We start from the raw sequence: 21,126 nt of genomic DNA, 5'->3' as shown, positions 1-21,126 counted from the left end.
ACTCTGTTTCTTTATGACTTTCTTAATCTCCAAGCAATATACTGACTTTCTGAATAAAATAATGTAATTTTTTTTTTTTTTTTACAATCACATTATTACACATTATTCCAGTGTTTCTGATATAAATGCAGGTTTTCCAATATCAAAGAATTTTTGTAAAAAATACATTTTGTTAGAATGGCATCTTCACTTGATAATTATATGGATATTGAAGTGTTGGTTAACATGGGGTTTTGTAAAGAGCGTGTGTATGTCAAATTTTTGTTTATTACATAATCTTAATTACATTCTTAACACATTAGCATATAGGAAATATTTCCTTCACACTGAGGTGTTTCTTATCATTTTGCTTGTTTTCACAAATTCAGCATTTGTCTACATACTAGATGCATTTTTTTTCAGCATACAAGCATTAAATGCAACAAGAAATCAAGGCATACCATTAGCATTAGAATGGTATCAAACAACTTTTTTACTTTTTTTTTTTCCTTCTAATAATCATTTTTATTTATTTTTATTATGATTTTTAGTGTTTTTAATAATGCTAAAAAAATTTAAGATATTTTCGTAAACTCTAAAAATCATGACCATTTTAAGATAATGAAATTAAAATATTTTTTGCCATGGAAAATAAACATTGGAATCATGATCAACCTGCAGTGATGTGAATACAAGTTTTCTATTAAAGGTTGTTTATTTGAAATGTTTTTTTAAGAAAGATGAAAAAAAAAAAACTTATCCTGAAATAAAAGTTTACGTTTTAATAGTTAAAGAAAATCTAAAAAAACAAAAAAAAGTTGTAAACTAAGAAAATTTAAGAAAATATTACAAATGAAAATGTAAAAGAATGTCTAAGAAAATTTTAAATCAAAAAACTTTAAATTATAAGATAATGCATCTTATTTATGGTCTTTTTACATAATTTAATTCTCTATATTCCTAATATTGAGCAAATAAAGGGATGTATTATCCCTTTTCCAGTAAGCTAAAAACAATGCCTGTAAAATAATCATCTGAACAGGAAGAGAAATTACTTTTCTCCTCACTGCTAGGTTCATATGCAATTATATATTCTGCTGTTAAACAAATGATAAGTCGCATTCTTAACTGTATGTAACTGTAGCTGTATGAAATACAATTAAAGTTTAAGTACAAGATAGGAGCCAGTGCAATTTTGTTTTTAGACAATAATGAAGGTTCTTCACTATTATTAGTTCAATGACTTTCTTTAAAGGTTATTTAGTCATCCTGTTGATGACGACACTGCTACTGCTCAAAAGCTTGGCAGCATCCCAACTGAAGCAGACTCAGAAGTGTTATCACAATCTTGTTCCACCTCAGAAGCTAGTAAAAAAAAGTTCATAAAATTTAGTTCTGAGAAATAAGTTCTATAGTAATGTATATACTAAAATTATGTAGTATATCTTGTAATTATAAATAGTGTATTTGAGGTGCTAATTTAAAGTTCTTTAATTTGCAATCTTTTTTCTACAGGTATTCAAGATAGTGTGCACTCTCTGAAGTGTGAAGAGTATGTATCAATGCTTATATTTGTGTGTTATTTTGATTTCATTTGGTTGTAAATCTCATAATAATTCTTACAAAATTCTTTTTCACAATTTTGAAATTCATGTGTTGAAATCAATTAACTATTTGAAATTCATTTGTTGAAATCAATTTACCATAAGAAGAAATTAAAATTTGTATATATTTTTTTTTATATCACCATTTATGTGAATGCGTTTAGAACTTTTAAAATCTGCAGGATTTAGGTCCTGAAGAAATCAATAACAAGCATCTTTCTCTGATATATATGTATTAATTTATTTACCTTATTATTTTGCTTATGAAATTCAGTTTCAAAATGTTTATAAAAATTTGTTTCTTCAACAAATGAAATTCTAAATGAAAATATTAAACTTATTTAAAAAGGTTTCTAAACGAAAACTGTGTAAATGAATTATATTTTTTAAAATTTTTATAGTTTTTGTAAACTTTAAATTTGAAAAAGTCATTATGTACAATTTATGGCACAATTGATTTTTATAAGAAATCCAAAATATCTGCTAGCCATCCCAAACATTATTTTTCAAAAGACTAGCATGCAGAGTGTGTAGCAAAAGAATTTAAACTATAGGAAATAGTGCATTGGACTGGTACATTATTGATTGATATCTTTCGTTTTTAGGAAAAGTTTTTTATGTATACTCAATCAATCTTTGTTTTATATGACTGCTTAAACTTTAAATTTTCATTTAAAATTTCAATTCTTTTGATAGTTGTGGCAAGATGCTTCAAACTGAAATAGATGCTCAGGTAAAAAAAAAATTTTGGATCTAAAAGAAAAAGCTGAAAACTTTAACTAGGCATTATAAAAAGACCTATTTTTGAATTTTTTTGTTGCTATATATAGTACTAAACTATTATTGCTAACGCCATTTAATTTGGGCTTCAATAAAAGTTCAGTTGGTTTTTGAGAATTTTAGAAAAAATGTTTCCTAATTTTTCCTTCTTATAATAGGTTTAACTTTTTTTCTATATTTTTTACATACACTTGTCTATTTATGTTTGACCATGTCTATTTATGTTCAACTATGCATTACTGTAACAAACTTTTTCTCTTTATTTGCTTTACTATTACTGTATCTGTAAATCTTATTCATTTTAGGCACATGCTGCAAGAACAGGGCATCAAAACTTTGCTGAGTCATCGGAACATATAAAGCCGTTAACTGATGAAGAAAAAGCTGAACAGAAGCAAAGGTTCTTATGTTAGTTTTTCATTTAATTTATTTTCAAGCTGCAAATGCAATAACTTTTTTAAGCTAGCAACAACTCCAATAATTTACACTTATGCACTAATGCAGTGAATAAATAATCTTCTCAGATTAAAATATTAAAACCGGAGCCCAGAGATCTAAATTAATACTCTAAATAATTTTTTTTTAAAAATTTGGCGTTATAATTGAAAACACCATTCTTTCTAAATTTCGTATGGTTAAAAAAAAAAACTGTTAAATGAACTGTTTTTTAAAAAATTTTTAATTTCAGGCTTCAGAAGAAACTTGAAGAAAGACGGAAGCTAAGAGAAGTTGAAGAAAAAGAGGTTTTAGAAAACTAGTAATTATTACATTAAAATCTTAATAGTGCATTTTTAAACAAGTTGCATAAGATTTGAAAAGATGAGATGGAACTATGAGATTTTTTTATTCATTTATAAATCAGACAGAAAGAGCTGCAGAAATAAGATTTAAAAAGAAATCTGTTTTAAGTCATCTTTTTTAACCAAAAAGGTTACTAGATCATTCTAATATGTTGTCAATATTACTTCTGTAATCAGTTTTTGTATTGATTTTTTGATTCCTGAAAATATGTATTTGAAAAATGTAAAGAATTTTTATTATATGTGTATATATTACAGCATAAATATAACAGTAATATTTTTAAATAATTTCTTTTTTCTTCTTTTGTTTAAAGAAAATTAGAACTCCAGAGTTAGCTTGTAGGAAAATTGAATTAATAAAGAGTTTTTATTATATAGGTATATTATAGTATAAATAAAATAATAATAATTATTTTAAATATAACTTCTTTCCTTTTTTTTTCTTTTGTTTAAAGAAAATCAGAACTCAAGAGTTAGCTCGTAGGAGAATTGGTAAAGAAATAACAAATGCGAAAGAAGAGTAAGCTACTTGTAATTAAGATTTTTTTCTTCATATTTTACTCTTATTGATTTAAATTTTAAATTTTTAATAAGTTTTAACTAAAAATGATCAGTTTCATTTTAAGATTAGCTCAAAGAGAAATGAAGCGAATTGCTGAGGAAAGACGAAAGGAGAGGATGGAAGAAAAAAGATTAAGGTTTTTTCTTTGTAAAAAGTCTGAAAATAATAATGCATCATACATTATTTAGTGCCAAATAACGAAGTAAAATGTAAGTAAAAGAAAATGAATTTCAACAATGTTGATTGATAGAGAACTTAAAATGTCAAATGATTATTTATTTACAAATTTGACATTTGTTGAACTTTTTCATTTATTTGCAGAGAAAAGTTAAAAGAAGATATTGCAAAAGATAGAGCTGATTTTAAAGCAAAGCAAAATAAGGTTACTAATGGAAATTAATTTAAAATTTTTGATAAAAGTTTTACTATTATTGTTTTCATTGTTTTTTAATATTGTTGCTGTTATTTAATTATTATTAACATTGTTATTATTATTGTTAATATTATCATTGTTATTATTATTATTGTTGTTATTTTTGTTGTTTTCTATCACCACCATCATCATCATCATCATCATCATCATCATCATCATCATCATCATCATCATCATCATCATCATCATCATCATCATCATCATCATCATCATCATCATCATCATCATCATTATCATCATCATCATCATCATCATCATTGTTGTTGTTGTTGTTATTGTTATTATTTTTATTGTATGTTTTTTATCACCATCTGAAGTTATATAAATTTATGTTATCTTTTGAAAACATTAAGTTAACTATTTTTAATCATATTTTTAATCTTAAAATGTATGTGCTAATAATAATAGAAAATGAAAACAAGTTGAAGCATATTAAAACAATAGTATCTATAGAGATAGTAGAATCTTAAAAATATTTATATGTATAATAAAACCATTATGACTATAGTGTTGTAATTTGTTTTAGACAACTTCACCATTGAAGAGCGATCAAGTCACTTCGCCTATTGTTCTGCATGAGAAAAAAGAGTGTAAAGTTTGCGCGATACAAGTAGACCGTTTTATTTTTACTTTTTCTGAAAACTTGTCATAAATTACTCTAAAAAATTAAAATAGTAGATGCTGAAAAGAAAGATTTACAATTATGCTAGAAAAACACTGGCTTGTCTAGTTGAAGCATTTGTTGTATTTCTGATATAATCTCGTGTTTTTATTGTCTAAAATACATTTAATTTAAGGAATCGCCAAATAAATACTCAGTTTTTCAAAGCATTTTAAGCAAACAGCTGAGTGTTGATGATTCTGTTTTTTAGATTGTTCAGCAAATGATGATTTAAGAAAAACATTAAAATGAAGATTTCTTGTTTAGAAAAATTTCCCGCTCAAATGTCTTTGAACACTTTCACGTAATATAACAGTTTGTAGCTAATTGTTATTTTATAAATATTCTTTTATAAATTAACATTTTAACCAAAAGTTGAGTAAACTTTTTATAACCTGTTTAACCTGTTTTTGAACCTTTTTTTTTTTTTTAATCTTATTTAGGTGATTTCAATGCATTTTGGTTTAAACTTTAACAAATATTTTCGAGATACTTAACGCAATTTATTAGGATTATTTTTAACTTGTAAGTCGAAACAAATTTGGCTCATAACATTTTTAATGTACCGTGGTTTTAAGTCGAAGAAAAAGTGCTTAAAGTAGCCATATAATCCAGAAAACAACAACATTTTTCTCTATTGTCTACCATTTATTTTACAATACGTTTTAGACAATTAAATTTTCAGAGATGATTGAAAAATATTTGAACTAAATTTAAACAAAAAAAAGTCAAAACTTTTGTTAAATCGAATCAGGGGTAACTTGACAAATTAAAAATTGAAAATATGGAGCAAAATATTGATTGAAATTTAGTAAAACTATCTTTAAAATAATGTAATATAGTAATCAATAATGCTGTTATAAACGAGATGTAAGATTTTTTTTTTTTACAAGTTTTATGTTTCAGGGGGTAAAACCCTAAAATTTGGTTTCTAAAAAATAAATATTATTTATGAAAAAAAATTAATATTATTTATGAAAAAAAATTAAATGCTGTTTCCTATATCCCATGCTAAGTATTAATGTGGATGTGTATGTTCAAATTTCAAAGGGAAAGTACCTTAATCTTGGTATTCTGCACAGTGTTGCTACCTCAAAAATGTTTAAACTAAGAAAAACTGTTTTATTTTTAGAAGTTTGCAAAAACATCCTTCCCCTTGAAAAATTTCTTAAAAATAGATCATGAAAATTTTTTTAAAAGGAAGAAAAATGTGTTTCCTTCTGAATAGTTTGACTAGAAATTAAAACAGAAAAAAAAAAAATTACTTTTATATTTTTTGATGAAAAGATAGAATACGGACACCTAAAAGTCTCTCAAAAAGAGATTTTTGTCTTTCAAAAAAGGGAAAGAAGAAAAAAAAAAAAGAGAGACAGAACATATTAGAAGCTATTATTTATACAAATATTTTACAAGTATTCGTAGTTATTTAGCTTATAGAAATTGTTGTCGCCATACACTCTCAAAAGAAAACGCCGTACTTTTCAAGAAATGACTTGATTGCGAAAGAAAGAAAAAAACTTGAGTTGCCTTTTAAACCAAAATTATTTTCTTCAATTTCCTAAATTTATCCAAAAGATCTTCGTTTATTAACCTTATCTGGACGATGAATGAACTGTAAGACATCTCTTGAAAAGCTAACGAAAGCCATTTAGTTTGTTTTCTATAAAAATTACGAATAAAATTTTGTTGATGGTGGTGAAAATTCCAATTTTTTTTTTTTTTTTTTTAAATATCCTTAGAATTTCAGAATTATAGTTATTCCGTGTTAAAAATATATAAACAAGGGTGTATTTTCTAAATGTCATTTTTAAAAAACATTCTGAAACATTTCTGTTCCTACGCGATTCTTAATCTAGATCATACTTCTTTTTGTCATCGGGAAATTTTTGTCACACCTAACTCTTTTTATATCAAAACTCAAAGGGATAATCAATTCAAATGAAACATTTATCTCCCAAATCCCATGTTTTTTTGTTTTTTTCTATTTGCAGTGAAACGTCACAAAAATTTCTGTCAATTTAAAAATACTTTGAAAATCACAAATGGATATTCGAGTGTCATTTGTTTGTTTAAATGGATGGCTGAAATTTTTTTTTTTATATGGATGATTTTTTTAAAATCAATTTCTTATTTAAAGCAAATCATTTCTTTTAGTTTCGTCTAACGAATGGGGTGACGATTAAATCAAGCTTCAGTGCCGACGAAACATTGAATGCTGTTCGCGACTTCATTGCATCAAATCGAACTGATGGGAATCTTCCGTTTAGCTTATCCACATCGTTTCCACGAAAAGTGTTTAGCGAAGGCGATATGGCTAAAACACTACGGGAATTAGGTTTAATTCCATCTTCAGTCTTGATTCTAACTAGGTGATATAAAGAGCATATCGGAAATGGAAACAATATGTGTTTCTGTCAAACATTAGCTAAATCTTGACAACTGAATTTTAAATTTGTTTTAACATTCTATTTGAGACTGACTGCTGAAAAACCATACCTAGAGAGTATCGGGCCTAAAAAACAGACTTTTAACGCGTTGATAACTATTAGTTATCAAAGGCTCATTTTTTTTTTCATATTTGTTTAATGCATTTTAGATTTAAGCAATAAATACTTCAAGTTGATAACGGCAGCTTGTTTCATAAAAGTCACATAGAAGAAAGGCTTTCTAATTTGCCTATAAATTTTGTAAGATTGATTTGATTCTATTTCCTAATTTAAAGTGTTTAGGACAATTGTTTATTATAAAAGACATCATGGCATCAATAAGTCATCTGGTTTTCAGCCAAATCAAATACTTGAAAAAGTGACGTCTTCTTTGTGAGATATGTTGTTTTTTAAAGAGAAAATGGATTCGGTTTTTTAACTCGATAATAACTGAGATAGGTGTGGTAATGCTATTGGTTTAGCTCGTAAATTTTTTTTGTTTATAGTTAACAAAAGCCAGATTTGAATACCTTTGTTTACGGAAGATTAAGTAATGCGAATTTTAAACTTGAAAATAAATTGTTGGGTGAGCAGAATCCACCGGGTTTGAAATACTTCGTAAAAAAAAAAACAAGTTGACAAACATTTTTATTGAATGTATAAACATTCTTTCAACCCCATAATATTAATGTTACATGAAAATATAAAACTTCCTAAAACTAATTAATTCTCTCGAATTAAATCCTACACGGAAATAAAAATGGGAAGTAAGGTAATACTTTATTTATAATGAGTGCTCAAAAAATAACTCGCTATCCTCTTCCAAACGTTAAATACCTTTGATTACGTAACATTGTTAACTTCAATAATTGTGAGCCGACTGTTTAAACTCATTTCCTGTTCGCTTAAGTTGCAATGTGAGAGGATTTCTTGTAATTGAATGTCGTGTCAATACTTTCTAATTAGCGATCTCCGTATTGGTGTTTGATATTACACTAATATTGAAATATTGAGAGTCAATGAGAGAACGTGACGTCATAAATAATTTTTACTGATGTTTGGCGCGATGTATTTGCGTGTAGCGCAATTTAAAGCGTAAAAGGTTTTTTTTTTTTAAAAAAAAAAAATTTTCCAAACCTAATTGTTAAAGATACTCGGAAAGAAATTTCCTACCACATTTAGAAAATTTAGAAATATTTTCAGTTTCAACAGAATTAAGTTGTTTTCACTTCTAAAATTTTTCTTCTTGCACTCCTTTTTAGTAATATGCATAAATTTTATGCAAATAAAATTCTTCTTCTGTTAAACGCAACTTGACTTCTTCTTTGGAGTTAAACGCAAGTTAATCTCTTATTTGGTTACGCAAGTTAATTTCTTCGTGAGTTGTTTGTGCAATTTGTGAGCAAAAGCAAAATTTTTCGCGTTTTTTTTCTCTCTCGAGATGAGAGGCTTTTTCTTTTAAAAAAAAATAATTCTATCTTAGTAATTAAAAGAAGCATGCAGTGTGCGAATCACAGCGGATGCATTGTTTTGTGTTGCTTGTGACTTTGAAAAGTGCTTTAGGTACAATACAATAGAACGACATTCGTTTATAAAATTTTAGATAAAAACCATGCGCTGTTTACAAAAAAATGTTGCGAAACACAACTTTAAGAAAAACAAAAACTCTCACATTAAAATTGTTTGATCTTCGCCTTATTAAAACTCACGCTGGGTCAACATATGCAGTAAATAACAGCTTCATGCCCATCCCTCTTCCTTTGTGTGCATGCATAACTTGAAGCGAGTGCGAGTGAAAATTCTTCTATTAGCAAAGATTTGCAAAAATAGCGCCGTTTTTAAAGTATTCACGTTTATATTCAATTAAAAAGCGATTTTTTAGATAAACAAAGCTTTGCTTTATCTTACGTTATTAAGCGTATTAAAATTAATTTCATTTTTAGTCGATTAAAAATTAAAAGTAGATAAACGAAATATTTTTTCTACTTATAAGAATTTAAAAACCTTTTAAACACGAAACATAAATTCATACTGAAAAAAAAAAACCCACAAAAAAATAGTCAAATTTTAAATTTTGAATTTATGTAATAAAAACATTAGGAATCAAATTAATGTTTAAATAATAGTTAGTTTTATTTTGGAACCCTCACAAATTATTTAAATAGACTTTTATATCATGACGTAACCAGAAACAACTATGGTTCCATATATCTAACTCTTTGTATTGAGTAGGTGAATTTTAGAGAGTATTTTTTTTTATTTAACAGATTACAAATATAACCAATTGTTCTAATAAACTCATTATTTTGTCAACTGCTTAAGTTAGTTGCTGTGAGATCTTCAGCAACGAAGCATGATTTTTTTTTCTGATCGTTAAAATACCGCCCCGCCCTCTCTTCTGTCAAAACAAAACAAAAATTTAACATTTTCCGGACCGCTAGTAAATATATGATAAAAATAACTTTCAAAATATTACCTTTACTTCCCGTGAGTTCACATCATACCCGCGCGATGGCTTTCGGAGATGTAGTGGAGAAACTCGGAAGGACAGAAAATAAAAGCATCGCTGATAAAGTTGAGTGTGTTCTTGATACATGCGTAAGAAAGGTAAAAAAGTTTTTGGAGTTGTGAAATTATGCATAGATTGCTTCTTAAAAAGTGGAATATCCTTTTAAAAGTTTCATAAACTGATGTTTTTTTATTGAATTAGTTGGTGTATGTATGTATGTATGTATGTATGTATGTATGTATGTATGTATGTATGTATGTATGTATGTATGTATGTATGTATGTATGTATGTATGTATGTATGTATGTATGTATGTATGTATGTATTTATGTATGTACGTAGGTGTGTGTTTGTATGTATGTATGTATGTATGTATGTATGTATGTATGTATGTATGTATGTATGTATGTATGTATGTATGTATGTATGTATGTATTTATGTATGTACGTAGGTGTGTGTTTGTATGTATGTATGTATGTATGTATGTATGTATGTATGTATGTATGTATGTATGTATGTATGTATTTATGTATGTATGTATGTATGTATGTATGTATGTATGTATGTATGTATGTATGTATGTATGTATGTATGTATGTATTTATGTATGTATGTATGTATGTATGTATGTATGTATGTATGTATGTATGTATGTATGTATGTACGTATGTATGTAAGCATGCATGCAAGTATGTGTTTGTGTGTGTGTAATCTCATAATTTTATTTGTTAGGATGGTGTTAGATATTATAAAGTTGCTTGGAGAGATACCTGGGAGAGAGAAGATCTCCTTGTTGCATGTGAAAGAGTTATTAAGGAGTTTTGGGCTAATTTAGAGAAGGTATACTATTCTCCAAATTTATTTCAAGAAAAGATAATATTCTTCTAATTATTTGTTATTTTACTGACTTTTTTGTTACAGGAAAAAAATGTGAACAAGAAAAAAAACTTTGAAAGCAAGCAAAGCCTACCCAATTATAAATGTAATATTACATCAGGTCGCAGGAAAAGTCACCCAAAAAAATTTATTGGCATGGAAAATGGTCAAAATCAAACTTTCCAAGATTTTGAACCTTTCTCAAATGAAGAACTAATTGTTGATATACCAGATTGTAGACCAGTTGAAGAGTATCCTGTTTTAATTATCAGAGATTCAGATGTTTATGCTGAACCACTTGCTGAAATACAGGTGAATGGTAGTAATCATGATTTAATAATTTTTATATTTTTGAATGCTGTTTCACTCTAATTTTAAATTCATTTTATATTAAAAGGCAAATGAAGATAGAGTTGGATCACCACAAGACTCTTCTAAAATTAGCTGTGACATTGAACTACCACACAAGACATATCGTTCTTCTGACAAGATATTAGAACAATCTGAAAAATCCTTGCTTCCAAATAAAGATGTAGAACTACCAGGGTCACTTAAGATGACCATTTTAAATTTAAATGATAAATCTCATCCAACTTCACATGTTTCTTATAATTTAGACAGTAGCTTAAGCAGTTTTAATCAACCGCATGGTGTGTGTGAGGTAAGGACTACTTACTCTCTGAGGAATGGCTCTCTTCCAAATTCATATGTTGGTGAAAGGATCACACCTGCAAAACTTGAATGTGATGGTATAAACAAAGTTTCTTTTGATGATTCAGTTACAAAACCTGTACAACCATCACATTTACTTCTAAAATTATCTGCTACAACTCCTCCTTTGGTTAATTCTCCACCACAAGTTTTTTCTGTGTTTAAAGCATCGAATGGAGAGGGTAAAAGAAGCATAGCTTTACCCAAAAATGGATCTTCCATGAAACCTATTACTTCTCTCCACGTTGTAAATGAAAATGGTGAACAGAGACCTCAGTGTGCTGAGTGTTTTCAGACTTTTAAAAAACGTGCTGCTCTTGAAAGACATATGATGATTCATAGGGGTATAAAACCTTTTCAATGTCAGTTTTGTAGCCAGAGATTTCGTCAAAAACATCATCTCCAGGGTCATGTTATGTTACACACTGGTGAGCGACCACACTCATGCACTTTATGTAATAAAAGGTTTAGAATGAGGCATCATTTGCTTGAACATGAGCGTATTTCACACAAGGTTTTTCGATAATTTTGCAAGATTTCTATTAACTGTCTGCATCAGATGATTTGTTTTAGTACAAGGAAATATTTTTCATAAATAGCTATATGATGCAGGATTTATAAATATATGATATAAATTATACATATATTCAGGGTTTTCATTTAACTTTATTTATTTTATTTTTTTACTAACCTAAATAAAGGGGTTTTTATAAATGTGTTTTAAATTCTGTTTTTGAAATTCTGTGTTTTTGACATTCTTTTTAATGTCACTTTTGTAATGTAGCTGATCATTTTGTATTGGTTCTGAATTATCTATTTTTGTGAGGTTATTTGCTGAAAAAACTATATATGCAGTATTTCGTGACTTGTTTAATTATTTCTGAAAATGTAAATATATGACTTCATCAATTTTATTCTCTTTTTTAAAAAAGTTTTTAGTTTTAATTTAACTAATCAGTGTCTTTTTTTTTTTTTTTTTTTTTTTAAATTTACGGTATAAATTATGGAATATTTAATTACCTTTCCCATTTGATTTCAGAACTATTATTTTTAAGAATTTCATGTAGAGCATCATGGAACCAGTTTTTTGAATTTGCGTGTGCTTGCATGTGTAGTTTTCACATGCTTATTTGTTTAAAGCATTCTGTTCATACTTGTTAAAAAGCTGTTTTTATATTGAATAAACTTTATAACTAAGAATTACGATTTTTTACTAAATCTTATTTTATAAAGTTCCAAAAGTTGAATGTGTTTTTCTGTTGTTTTTTTTGTTTTTTTTTTGTTTTGTTATTTTTTAAACGAAAAATTTTTCAAGTACTTGTTCAAAGTATTATCTTGTTGGTTTGTAAATATGGTTCTGACGTTTTTCTTTTTTTCTTTTTTTTTTTTTTCTCTCCTTTTCTATACAGCGATTTCTTTCTTGTTAATGAGCCGATTATAAGAAGCATTTTTAGCACCGTTTTATATTTCTAAATTGCGCCCATCAAATGACAAATTGCTGTTTATATGATAAAATTTTAAATTTATATTGTAATTCCTTCGCTTATTTATTATTTATTTTCCAGTTACAATTAGGATGAGGGTCCTTTACGGTTGTAAAGAATATAATTGAGATAAAACTGATATTTTTTGTGTGTCCATTTATCTTAGTTACACAACATAGTTCAACGCCTGAGTCTCAAATGCAGGTCTGTTTATCTTTAGTTACACAACACAACTCAATGCCTGAGCCTCAAATACAGGTTTGTTTGCGTCTAAGAATGTGTGTAAGACCACACATTTTTTTAACTTTTAGTTGCAAATTCATTTTTCTAAATGGGAAAATTGAGAAAAGTCATACGCCAAAAAAAAAAGTTTAACAGTTCAGCGCCTGACCATCAGCTAGATTTGGCCCACCGGCCCACCGGCCTGTGTAAATACATTCCATTTTTTAAATTATGAATTGCAAATGCGTGAACATTTTTTCTCAATGGCAAAGTTCAGAAAAATCACACGTTAACAAAGAAAAGTGTTTACCGTTTCATGACTCATACTTAAAACAAACAAACATCACTTCAAGAAACAATTACGTTGTATATGTACTATCTGTAGAAAATAAACACGAATAACACAAAAGATATACGCTCTATGACGTATTTCTTACAAACATAGTTACACAAAAAAAATCTTCATTTGGTTGGCAAGCATCACTGTCCACCAATAGCCTAGGTGAGCAGAAAAATAAAAATTACCGCAAAAACTTGATCCCAAATTATTTGCATAGTTAAATACAAATACAAACAAAGTTTAAATCCAAACAACATACATTATATTTAGTCAATTCGTTCTAAATTTAATCGCGGAAGTATGATGAACTAAACTCATGCAAATGAAAATTTTAGTAAGAACTCTCAATGAGATATTTTCCGGATCATAAAACGAATTCAATTTGATAAATGATGAGGTAGCTATAACTTCCAGAAACTGTCTCTTGCTGTCCGCCCTGGTAACAAGCCAAAATCTAATCGAATCCTAACGAAATTCTAATTAACAGCGACTTAATATTAGTTACTTAATATTTGTTTATTTTTTAGTTGAATGTAGGAATATTTTTCTTTACCTATTATAAAATCTTTCTTTTTTTGTTTTTGTTTTTTGTTTCTTTAAATTCTATTTAAGAGAAATACACAGTAGTATACAAAATTATATAAAAAATTCAAAAATGGAAATCATATTTCATAAAAATAATTTTTACAGATATAAATGCATAAAAGCTATTGTTTTTTAGCTGAGAAAAAAAAGTCAATATATTGAAAGTTTTTTGAGAATTTTTTTAAACATATTTTTTTTAGGTAAATTAATTATTATTTTTGAAGGTTTTTATATAATTTCGCTTCTTTTGAGTACCAGGTTGACATACTTTAGAAAAACGTTTTTTTTCAATACATTAGGGACATGTCAAATTTTTAAGGGTCTTGAGCTACCCCTGAATATATTTTTTGTTCAAAAAAATTTTAAATTCAGTGTTTTAGTATTACATGGAACAAATTAAAGGAGTAGGTTGTTTTCAAAAATGTCATTTTAAGAGTCACCCTAATAAACAGTAGTGATACAGAATTGATTTCAAAAAATTATTTATTGATTGTCAGATAATGAATTCAAAGATGATGTTCAAACTGTCCAAAAAGTGACACATAGTAAGTCATTTATTATACTTTTAAATACAAATAAAAAATTCATTCAATTTTTTACTGCAATTTTAAGAAAAAACGTTATGCAATTTATTTTTATTTTTTAATGATAAAAATGGCTTTTTTTTAGCAATCAATTCTTGTTATGCTATTTACAAAATTATTTGAAACACAGACAAAAATAAATCAAAAAGTTATATTTAAATATTTACTTAAACAATATCTCAATTTCTAATGTTTTTATTTCTAGCTAAAACTCGAGGCGTATACTCGGCCAACTTGTATTCTATAAAAAAAAAAAAAAAAAAAAAAAAAAAATTTGATAACTTTTGTTTTTTGTCTTGTTACTCTCTGATCTCGTGGATCTCTTGGATCTGTGGAGTACATCTCTTGATGTACTCCACTCCATGATCTCTTGGAGCCTGTGGAGTGCCTTGATCAAGAAGCTACAGCTAAGATATCAGATAAATGAAGCCCATCAATATTTACAGACTGTGTAAAAGTAAAAGATAATCCTTTCATTCAATACAAAAGAAAAATCAAGAAAAGGCACAAAAACAGAAGTCAAAATGAATGAGAAAAACTTTTGATCAAGACAAGTTGCTTCACTGTGGTGTTTTTTTCGTGACGTAATATTACTTTAGGATTTGAACTATCTGTGGGAACTTGCGCAATATAAATTGTGTTTAAATGAAATATGAGTTTATGACCGGATTTAGTAAAAATAGAGGTGTGTCGACAATTAAAAACAGCGTTGATATAGTAATGCAATATTTCCAATTTTTAAATAAGAATATTTTACTATGTTATCTAATAAATTATATTATGAATTATTATAGCTATATTGCAAAGTTTTTAAATTTAATAGAAGCTTTTTTTGATGTTGTTTTTGATGTAGTTTCTGATGTAGTCATTACTAATACAGCACGCAGTAATGCCATTTTTGTTTGTGGTTTTTGGAGAGAAAAAGATTGGGTAATTGTAACTGTAATATAAACTGCGGCATTTTGTTTTTTCCGTTAATGACAAGTTAAGTACAAATTTCTATACCGGTCATTTGAAATAAATGGAATTGAAAATAGTATATCTATTTAGACGTACTAAGTCGTAATATTTTAGAAAAAGTTTCGTGATGCCTCAGATACCTCACTTACCTTATATTATTTGTTTGCCTCGCATACCTTGTACTATTATTATTTTTTTAAAACCTTCAAGACATCACACAAAAATGCTATTCGATTAAGTGTGTTAATATTAACTTAATATTGAAAAAATATCAAAATGTGCATGAATATAAATTTATTACAGCAAATTTGCTGTTTTAATCACATAAAAAAATTTAACAAATTCCGAAAAAATTCTATTGATCTTAAAAGACTGATTTAAAAACCAAACACCGATGCTCATTCTAAACCATACTTTTCAAATCCTTTCAAAAAATTTACGGCTTTTTTTTTTTTTTTTCCCTGTTCACACATTCCTTACTCGTGTTTTCGCCAGCCTATGCATAACATTCACACTTAAAAGGATGCCATCTAGATAAAGTTGTGTAGGATACAGTTCTTTCAAAAAATTTACGGCTTTTTTTTTGCCTGTTCACACATTCCTTACTCGTGTTTTCGCCAGCCTATGCGAGATAACATTCACACTTAAAAGGATGCCATCGAAATAAAGTTGTGTAGGATATAGTTCTTTAAAAGACTCAAATCATTTGATAGATGAAGACAAATTAAAACAAACAAAACAAGGTAAAGTCAGCGTCTTCAGATAATTGAAAAGAAGTTACTTTATTATTGAACACTGTTCAAGTAAATTTTCTGATGAATTTTCTGATAAGATGCACCAAAATGCATGGAAAATGAGTAATGCAAGATGCCAAAACGATAGTTTCTACCAGAAATACCTCCAACGATGCTATTAAATAAATCTAACTAGGAAACGGAACGATACCCATTGGGATTATACATGATATATGATAATACATGAGAATTGAAGTAATGCCTAATGAGAGTATTTGATTTAACTGATAACTTGATCAAAACAGACATTATCAAAATTAATTAACATAATTATGTTAATTAATTTTGATATTAATTAATTAACATAATAATATTGAATCGTGAATCAATAGATTCACGATTCAAAGCATCTCATATTCACAATAAATAGTAGTTCAAATTACTCTGACAGACGACGGCAATACATTTAGTTAAGTGAAAAGAATTGTTATAATGCAGAATCGATTGTAGGAAAATCAACTCATGTACAACATCAACACTGCTGTTTTTGTAAAATATAATAGTTATCTTGTATATAGGAAACGATGCACTGATTGAATATACTCTGATTACCAGTACTAGTACTGATGTATTTGCTCTCGATAACAGAAAGTTTGTTTCAATGTGACTAGCTTTAATTCCCGTCAACTCTAGCAGAAAACTAAAAAAAAATGAGGACGATTGAGACGGTTTGAAAAAAAATATAGAAAAAAAACTTACAAAAACTTAATTAAAAATACTTAAACTCCTAATATTTAAATTTCCGTCCAGTTTCAAATGTGGGAAACGTAGTTAAGCGTGTTTAATCTTTCTAGCAAACGTTCTAGTAAACGTATCATTTTGCCGATGATACAAATCTTCAATTAATGACATCTCCCTCAAAAAACTAAATAAATATATTAATAAGGATATGGCCAGTCTTGTTCAATGGCTCCGAACAAATAAAATCTCATTTAATACTAAAAAAACAGAAATAGTCATACTAAGACGCAATATACTAACCTTTCTAAAAAAACTAACAAGAATCTTCCAAAATAGTTGAACTTTAGAATAAGTGGCCAAAAGCTGCCTTTGTCTAGTTACATAACTTATCTTGGTGTTATGATAGATGAGAAACTTTAATTTAAAACACACATAAATAACCTTACTCTCAAATTAAACCGTTCCAACGGCATATTAGCAAAAATTCGACACTATGCTAGTTTTGAAACATTACTATCTATATATCACGCAATTTCTGGTTCACATTTACAATATGCATGCTAAGTTTTTGGGCAATCTAAAACCCTCTGTCTTTCTAAAATTGTTTCGCTTCAAAATAGAGCAATAAGAATAATTCATTTCTGTCCAAGAAACTTCCCTACTGATATCCTGTATCTTACATTCAAAGTTTTTCGTTTCTACGATTTAATCCAGTTTCTAAATTGTTCATTTATCTGGGATCAACAACACGGTCTCCTTCCTTCCATATTTTGTATCTACTTTAATAGTAGGACAACATGTGGGCATAACCTAAGATCAGTCACTTTTAACAACTTAACCATCCCACAAAAACAGACAGCTAAACATGGAATAAATTCCATTACATATCAGTGTATCCTTTTTTGGAACACTCTTCCGTACACCCTTAAAATAGATTTTATCCTTAGATCCAAGAATCTGTTCTTAAAGCCACTCCATCATTTCTACCTAAAAAGTTACGCTTAACTTTACAACTTTATAACTTTTGTACATTTTATAATTTCTTATTTGTGTATATGTGTATATATGTATGTATATGTGAAGACATTATAATAACAATTTGACCTATATTTTAAGTCAGTTTTAAAAGTTTTACTTATAAATTTTTGTAAAGTTCTACTTTTACTATGTGACTAGTTTATTTCTTATGATTTTCTCTTGTCTTTTTTCATCTTATTTAGGTCATTGCGTTTTATTAGTGAATTACTATTTGCGATGGCCTGTGTTTTTTGTAACATCCTTAACACGAAATATATTGATATTGATTTATTGATTGTAGTATCAAACTACTCAGTATAATAAAAACTCTATATAAAAAAATTTACGATTCTTTTGTCGTGAAAATCATAACCAAACACTAGTTTTTTTTTGCTGTTAACATAAAAAAAAGAGTGACGTATTTTTTTCTGTAAGTAAAAAGAGTGACGTAATTTTTTTTCTTTAAAGTAAAAATCTAAAAATTGTTGTTGCCAGTTTCACTTATTATAAATATTTTTTTTTTTTTTTTTTTAGCAGTAATAAAATCTCACAGCTTTAATCTTAAAAATTTTTTTTGCAAAAAAAGGACATGGAGCTCAACTTCCAATTTACCTTCAGGTCTGCGTTTTATTTCAATAGCATAAAATGCTGAAGAAAGAATGCTGCAGAGAAGCTGGAAGGCATACTTTACAGTTGGCGGAAGCTGAAAAAAAAATTAATTGCAGAACAGAGGCGCAGATATGTAAAGAAACTACCTGAGTTGAAATTTTTGTAAAACGGTTTAATGTGGGCCACGCATAGGTGCAAAGCAGATGCTTAATCTAAAATATACTACAAACCTTTTTCGAAATTTTTTTAAAATAAATGATAAACTTAGCAAGATAACCATCAACGTTCGCATTAAGCTAGTAAACCCAATCAATGTTAAAAGCTGCAAGTATAAAATCAATCCAATTATAAACAACATTCAGTATTAATCAAGCATCTGCGCCTCGAAACAAAAAGTATTGCTACAGACGAGAAGTTAGTATTTACATAGAAAAGTCAAAGTTGGCCCTGATATCATTACTTCTCGTTTGAAACGATACCAGTCTTATTTGGTCTTGCTTGTTTAGTCCCGCTTATCATGAGAAATGCCGATACTTTTCTCGAAATAAATTAAAACGGTACTTTTCTCGGAATAACTGCAAAACGAAACTTTCCAGTAAAACATTTGGCCATTTAACGTTTCTTACACATCTAACTATACCTAAAATGCCGATTAGGAAAGGCTAGTAAAACTATTTCAGCTTATACTTATACAACATCAAACATATCTCACATGTCAAATTATATCTAAAAGTCTAATATGAGGAAAAGGTACTTGATAAGAAATCAGAAAAGAGTTCAACAGACTTGTGTTTTCATTGCGCTAAATACATTATCATAATTATCATGAAAATATCACTTTTTCATAAAACTATCATGAAAATACCAAAATTTTTAACTAATAGTAAAAGCATTTAAATGAAGGCGTGCACATCACCGCAAGAAGTCTTAATTTAATCCTAATTTTTTATAATTTTAATATAAACAGCTTGTAAATTAAAAGAGGATAACACAACAGAGTCTAAATGTTGCAGTAAAATCTGGCAAATATTTATATTATATAATATCGTACTTTTTTTTTTTTTTTTATCACTATAAGGTAAGCACTAAAAATATATTTTAGCATCTTATTAATGCAAAAGAATCTGCTTTCCAAATCAAACAGGAAATTTTTGAGGCCATTTTAGATTATTTTTGTTTCACAATAAAATCTAATACAATACCGTGACATCGTGAAGTCATCTGGGAGCACTTTACCCCTAAAGTTGATGGCGAAAAAAATTCAACAAAATGCAACTTTTGCAAAAAACTGTTTCAGGTGAAAGACCATAACTCGACTGGATTGAGAAAACATCTCAAAATGTCCATCCAAAAGATTTTTAAGACATTAAAAAAAAAAGCATTTCAAAAACATTATTAAAAACTATTGGCAAAGTAGCTCTTGGTTAAATTTTTAAATTGAGAAAAAAAGTATTATTTAGCATTATCTAAAAGTCGTAAAAAAGTATTGGTAAAGTATCGCCTAGCCTCGTCTAAACTAGGGGAAAAGGATCGTAATTTCTCGTTTCGTCTCGTATCATTTTAAGGAGTTGAAGTTTTTTAAGTCTCGTTTTGTCTCGGTTTAAATGATATCAATAACTGTCAAGTATCGGTTTCAGTATCGGAGAAGCAAATTCCGGTTTCAGTATCGGAGAAGAAAATTCCGAGACATGTTTAGAATTAGCAGCTCTACCTCTTTAAAAGTTTCATCTTCTACGGAAAAATTCCCAAGTTACAAAGCAAAATTTCTAAGTACAAATAAAAGTTTCTAAACACAAAGCAAATTTTCTAAATAAGACTAACTAAAGTAAAAAGAATAGAACTTAAAATGTTTCAAAGTCAAATTAAAACAACAAGAGATTTTGATAGTGATCTCAGTGCGGACTTGACGAGAATAGATGTTGCTCTATAAAAGTTTTATTGAAAATATTTGGTACCTAATGGTACCAGACGCGTGAATCAAGACATTCACTATCTGGCTCATACGTAATATGTACATGTATAGCATTCAATGTGCCTTTTTCATTGCCTCTAGCATGACGTTTTTAAAATTCTTTATTCGTATCAAGTTGACTTGAATATGAATATATAATAATTCCGTACAATTTATCTTATCGTTGCAATTAAAATTTCAGGAAGTTATACAGGTTGTCAGGCTGTAATTTCTTATTGCTATCTTCAATGATCAGCAATCAAAAACAAAAAGACCTGAAAAAAAGAATACAAAAACAGAAATCAATGATTTCACAAACTGTAATGAAGCTAAGCATAAAGTTTTTTTCTGTTTTGTCTGGTTCATCTAAAAATAAATTAAAGAATTTATTACCAGTATTAAATGTATAATTTTTAACAAACTTACTAAATAGGATGCAAATTTGAGATAAAATCTTACAATCTATTTATTTTTAATAAATGGTTTTTTTGAACAATTTTCTAATTTAAATATAAATGAATTGATAACTTTTTATTAGTTTTTTTTTGTATATATTT

At 27.7% G+C, this 21,126-nt stretch overlaps 2 protein-coding genes across 3 annotated transcripts; both read left to right on the top strand.

Moving 5' to 3' along the window:
• The first annotated feature begins 65 nt into the window (after positions 1 to 65).
• Positions 66 to 7,445, top strand: LOC145182516 (UBX domain-containing protein 1-like). 2 transcript variants are annotated; one of them, XM_090084351.1, is made up of 12 exons: positions 66 to 248; positions 403 to 456; positions 1,235 to 1,347; positions 1,495 to 1,531; positions 2,280 to 2,316; positions 2,669 to 2,763; positions 3,052 to 3,106; positions 3,619 to 3,683; positions 3,790 to 3,861; positions 4,047 to 4,107; positions 4,685 to 4,768; positions 6,974 to 7,445. In XM_090084351.1, exons 1-12 carry the CDS (start codon positions 178 to 180, stop codon positions 7,190 to 7,192), a joined length of 963 nt encoding a protein of 320 aa, XP_089940477.1. In that variant the 5' UTR covers positions 66 to 177; the 3' UTR covers positions 7,193 to 7,445. The 2 variants fall into 2 exon arrangements, with proteins under 2 accessions (XP_089940477.1, XP_089940478.1); XM_090084352.1 differs by lacking the exons at positions 66 to 248; positions 403 to 456 and adding an exon at positions 672 to 688.
• Positions 7,446 to 9,700: 2,255 nt separating this feature from the next.
• LOC145182514 (uncharacterized) lies at positions 9,701 to 12,971 on the top strand. Its single transcript, XM_080057669.2, has 4 exons — positions 9,701 to 9,852; positions 10,488 to 10,595; positions 10,677 to 10,943; positions 11,029 to 12,971. The coding sequence occupies exons 1-4, from the start codon at positions 9,757 to 9,759 to the stop codon at positions 11,866 to 11,868; spliced, it is 1,311 nt and encodes a 436-aa protein (XP_079913795.2). The 5' UTR covers positions 9,701 to 9,756; the 3' UTR covers positions 11,869 to 12,971.
• The last annotated feature ends 8,155 nt before the right edge of the window (positions 12,972 to 21,126 follow it).

The sequence above is a fragment of the Hydra viridissima genome, unplaced genomic scaffold (genome assembly GCF_058129835.1).
Source record: "Hydra viridissima isolate aposymbiotic clone 2 unplaced genomic scaffold, HvirCarnegie_v1 scaffold_4, whole genome shotgun sequence".
Classification (NCBI taxonomy): domain Eukaryota; kingdom Metazoa; phylum Cnidaria; class Hydrozoa; order Anthoathecata; family Hydridae; genus Hydra; species Hydra viridissima.
The sequence above is the reverse complement of the archived record's forward strand: the minus strand, read 5'-3'. Positions and strand labels throughout refer to the sequence as shown.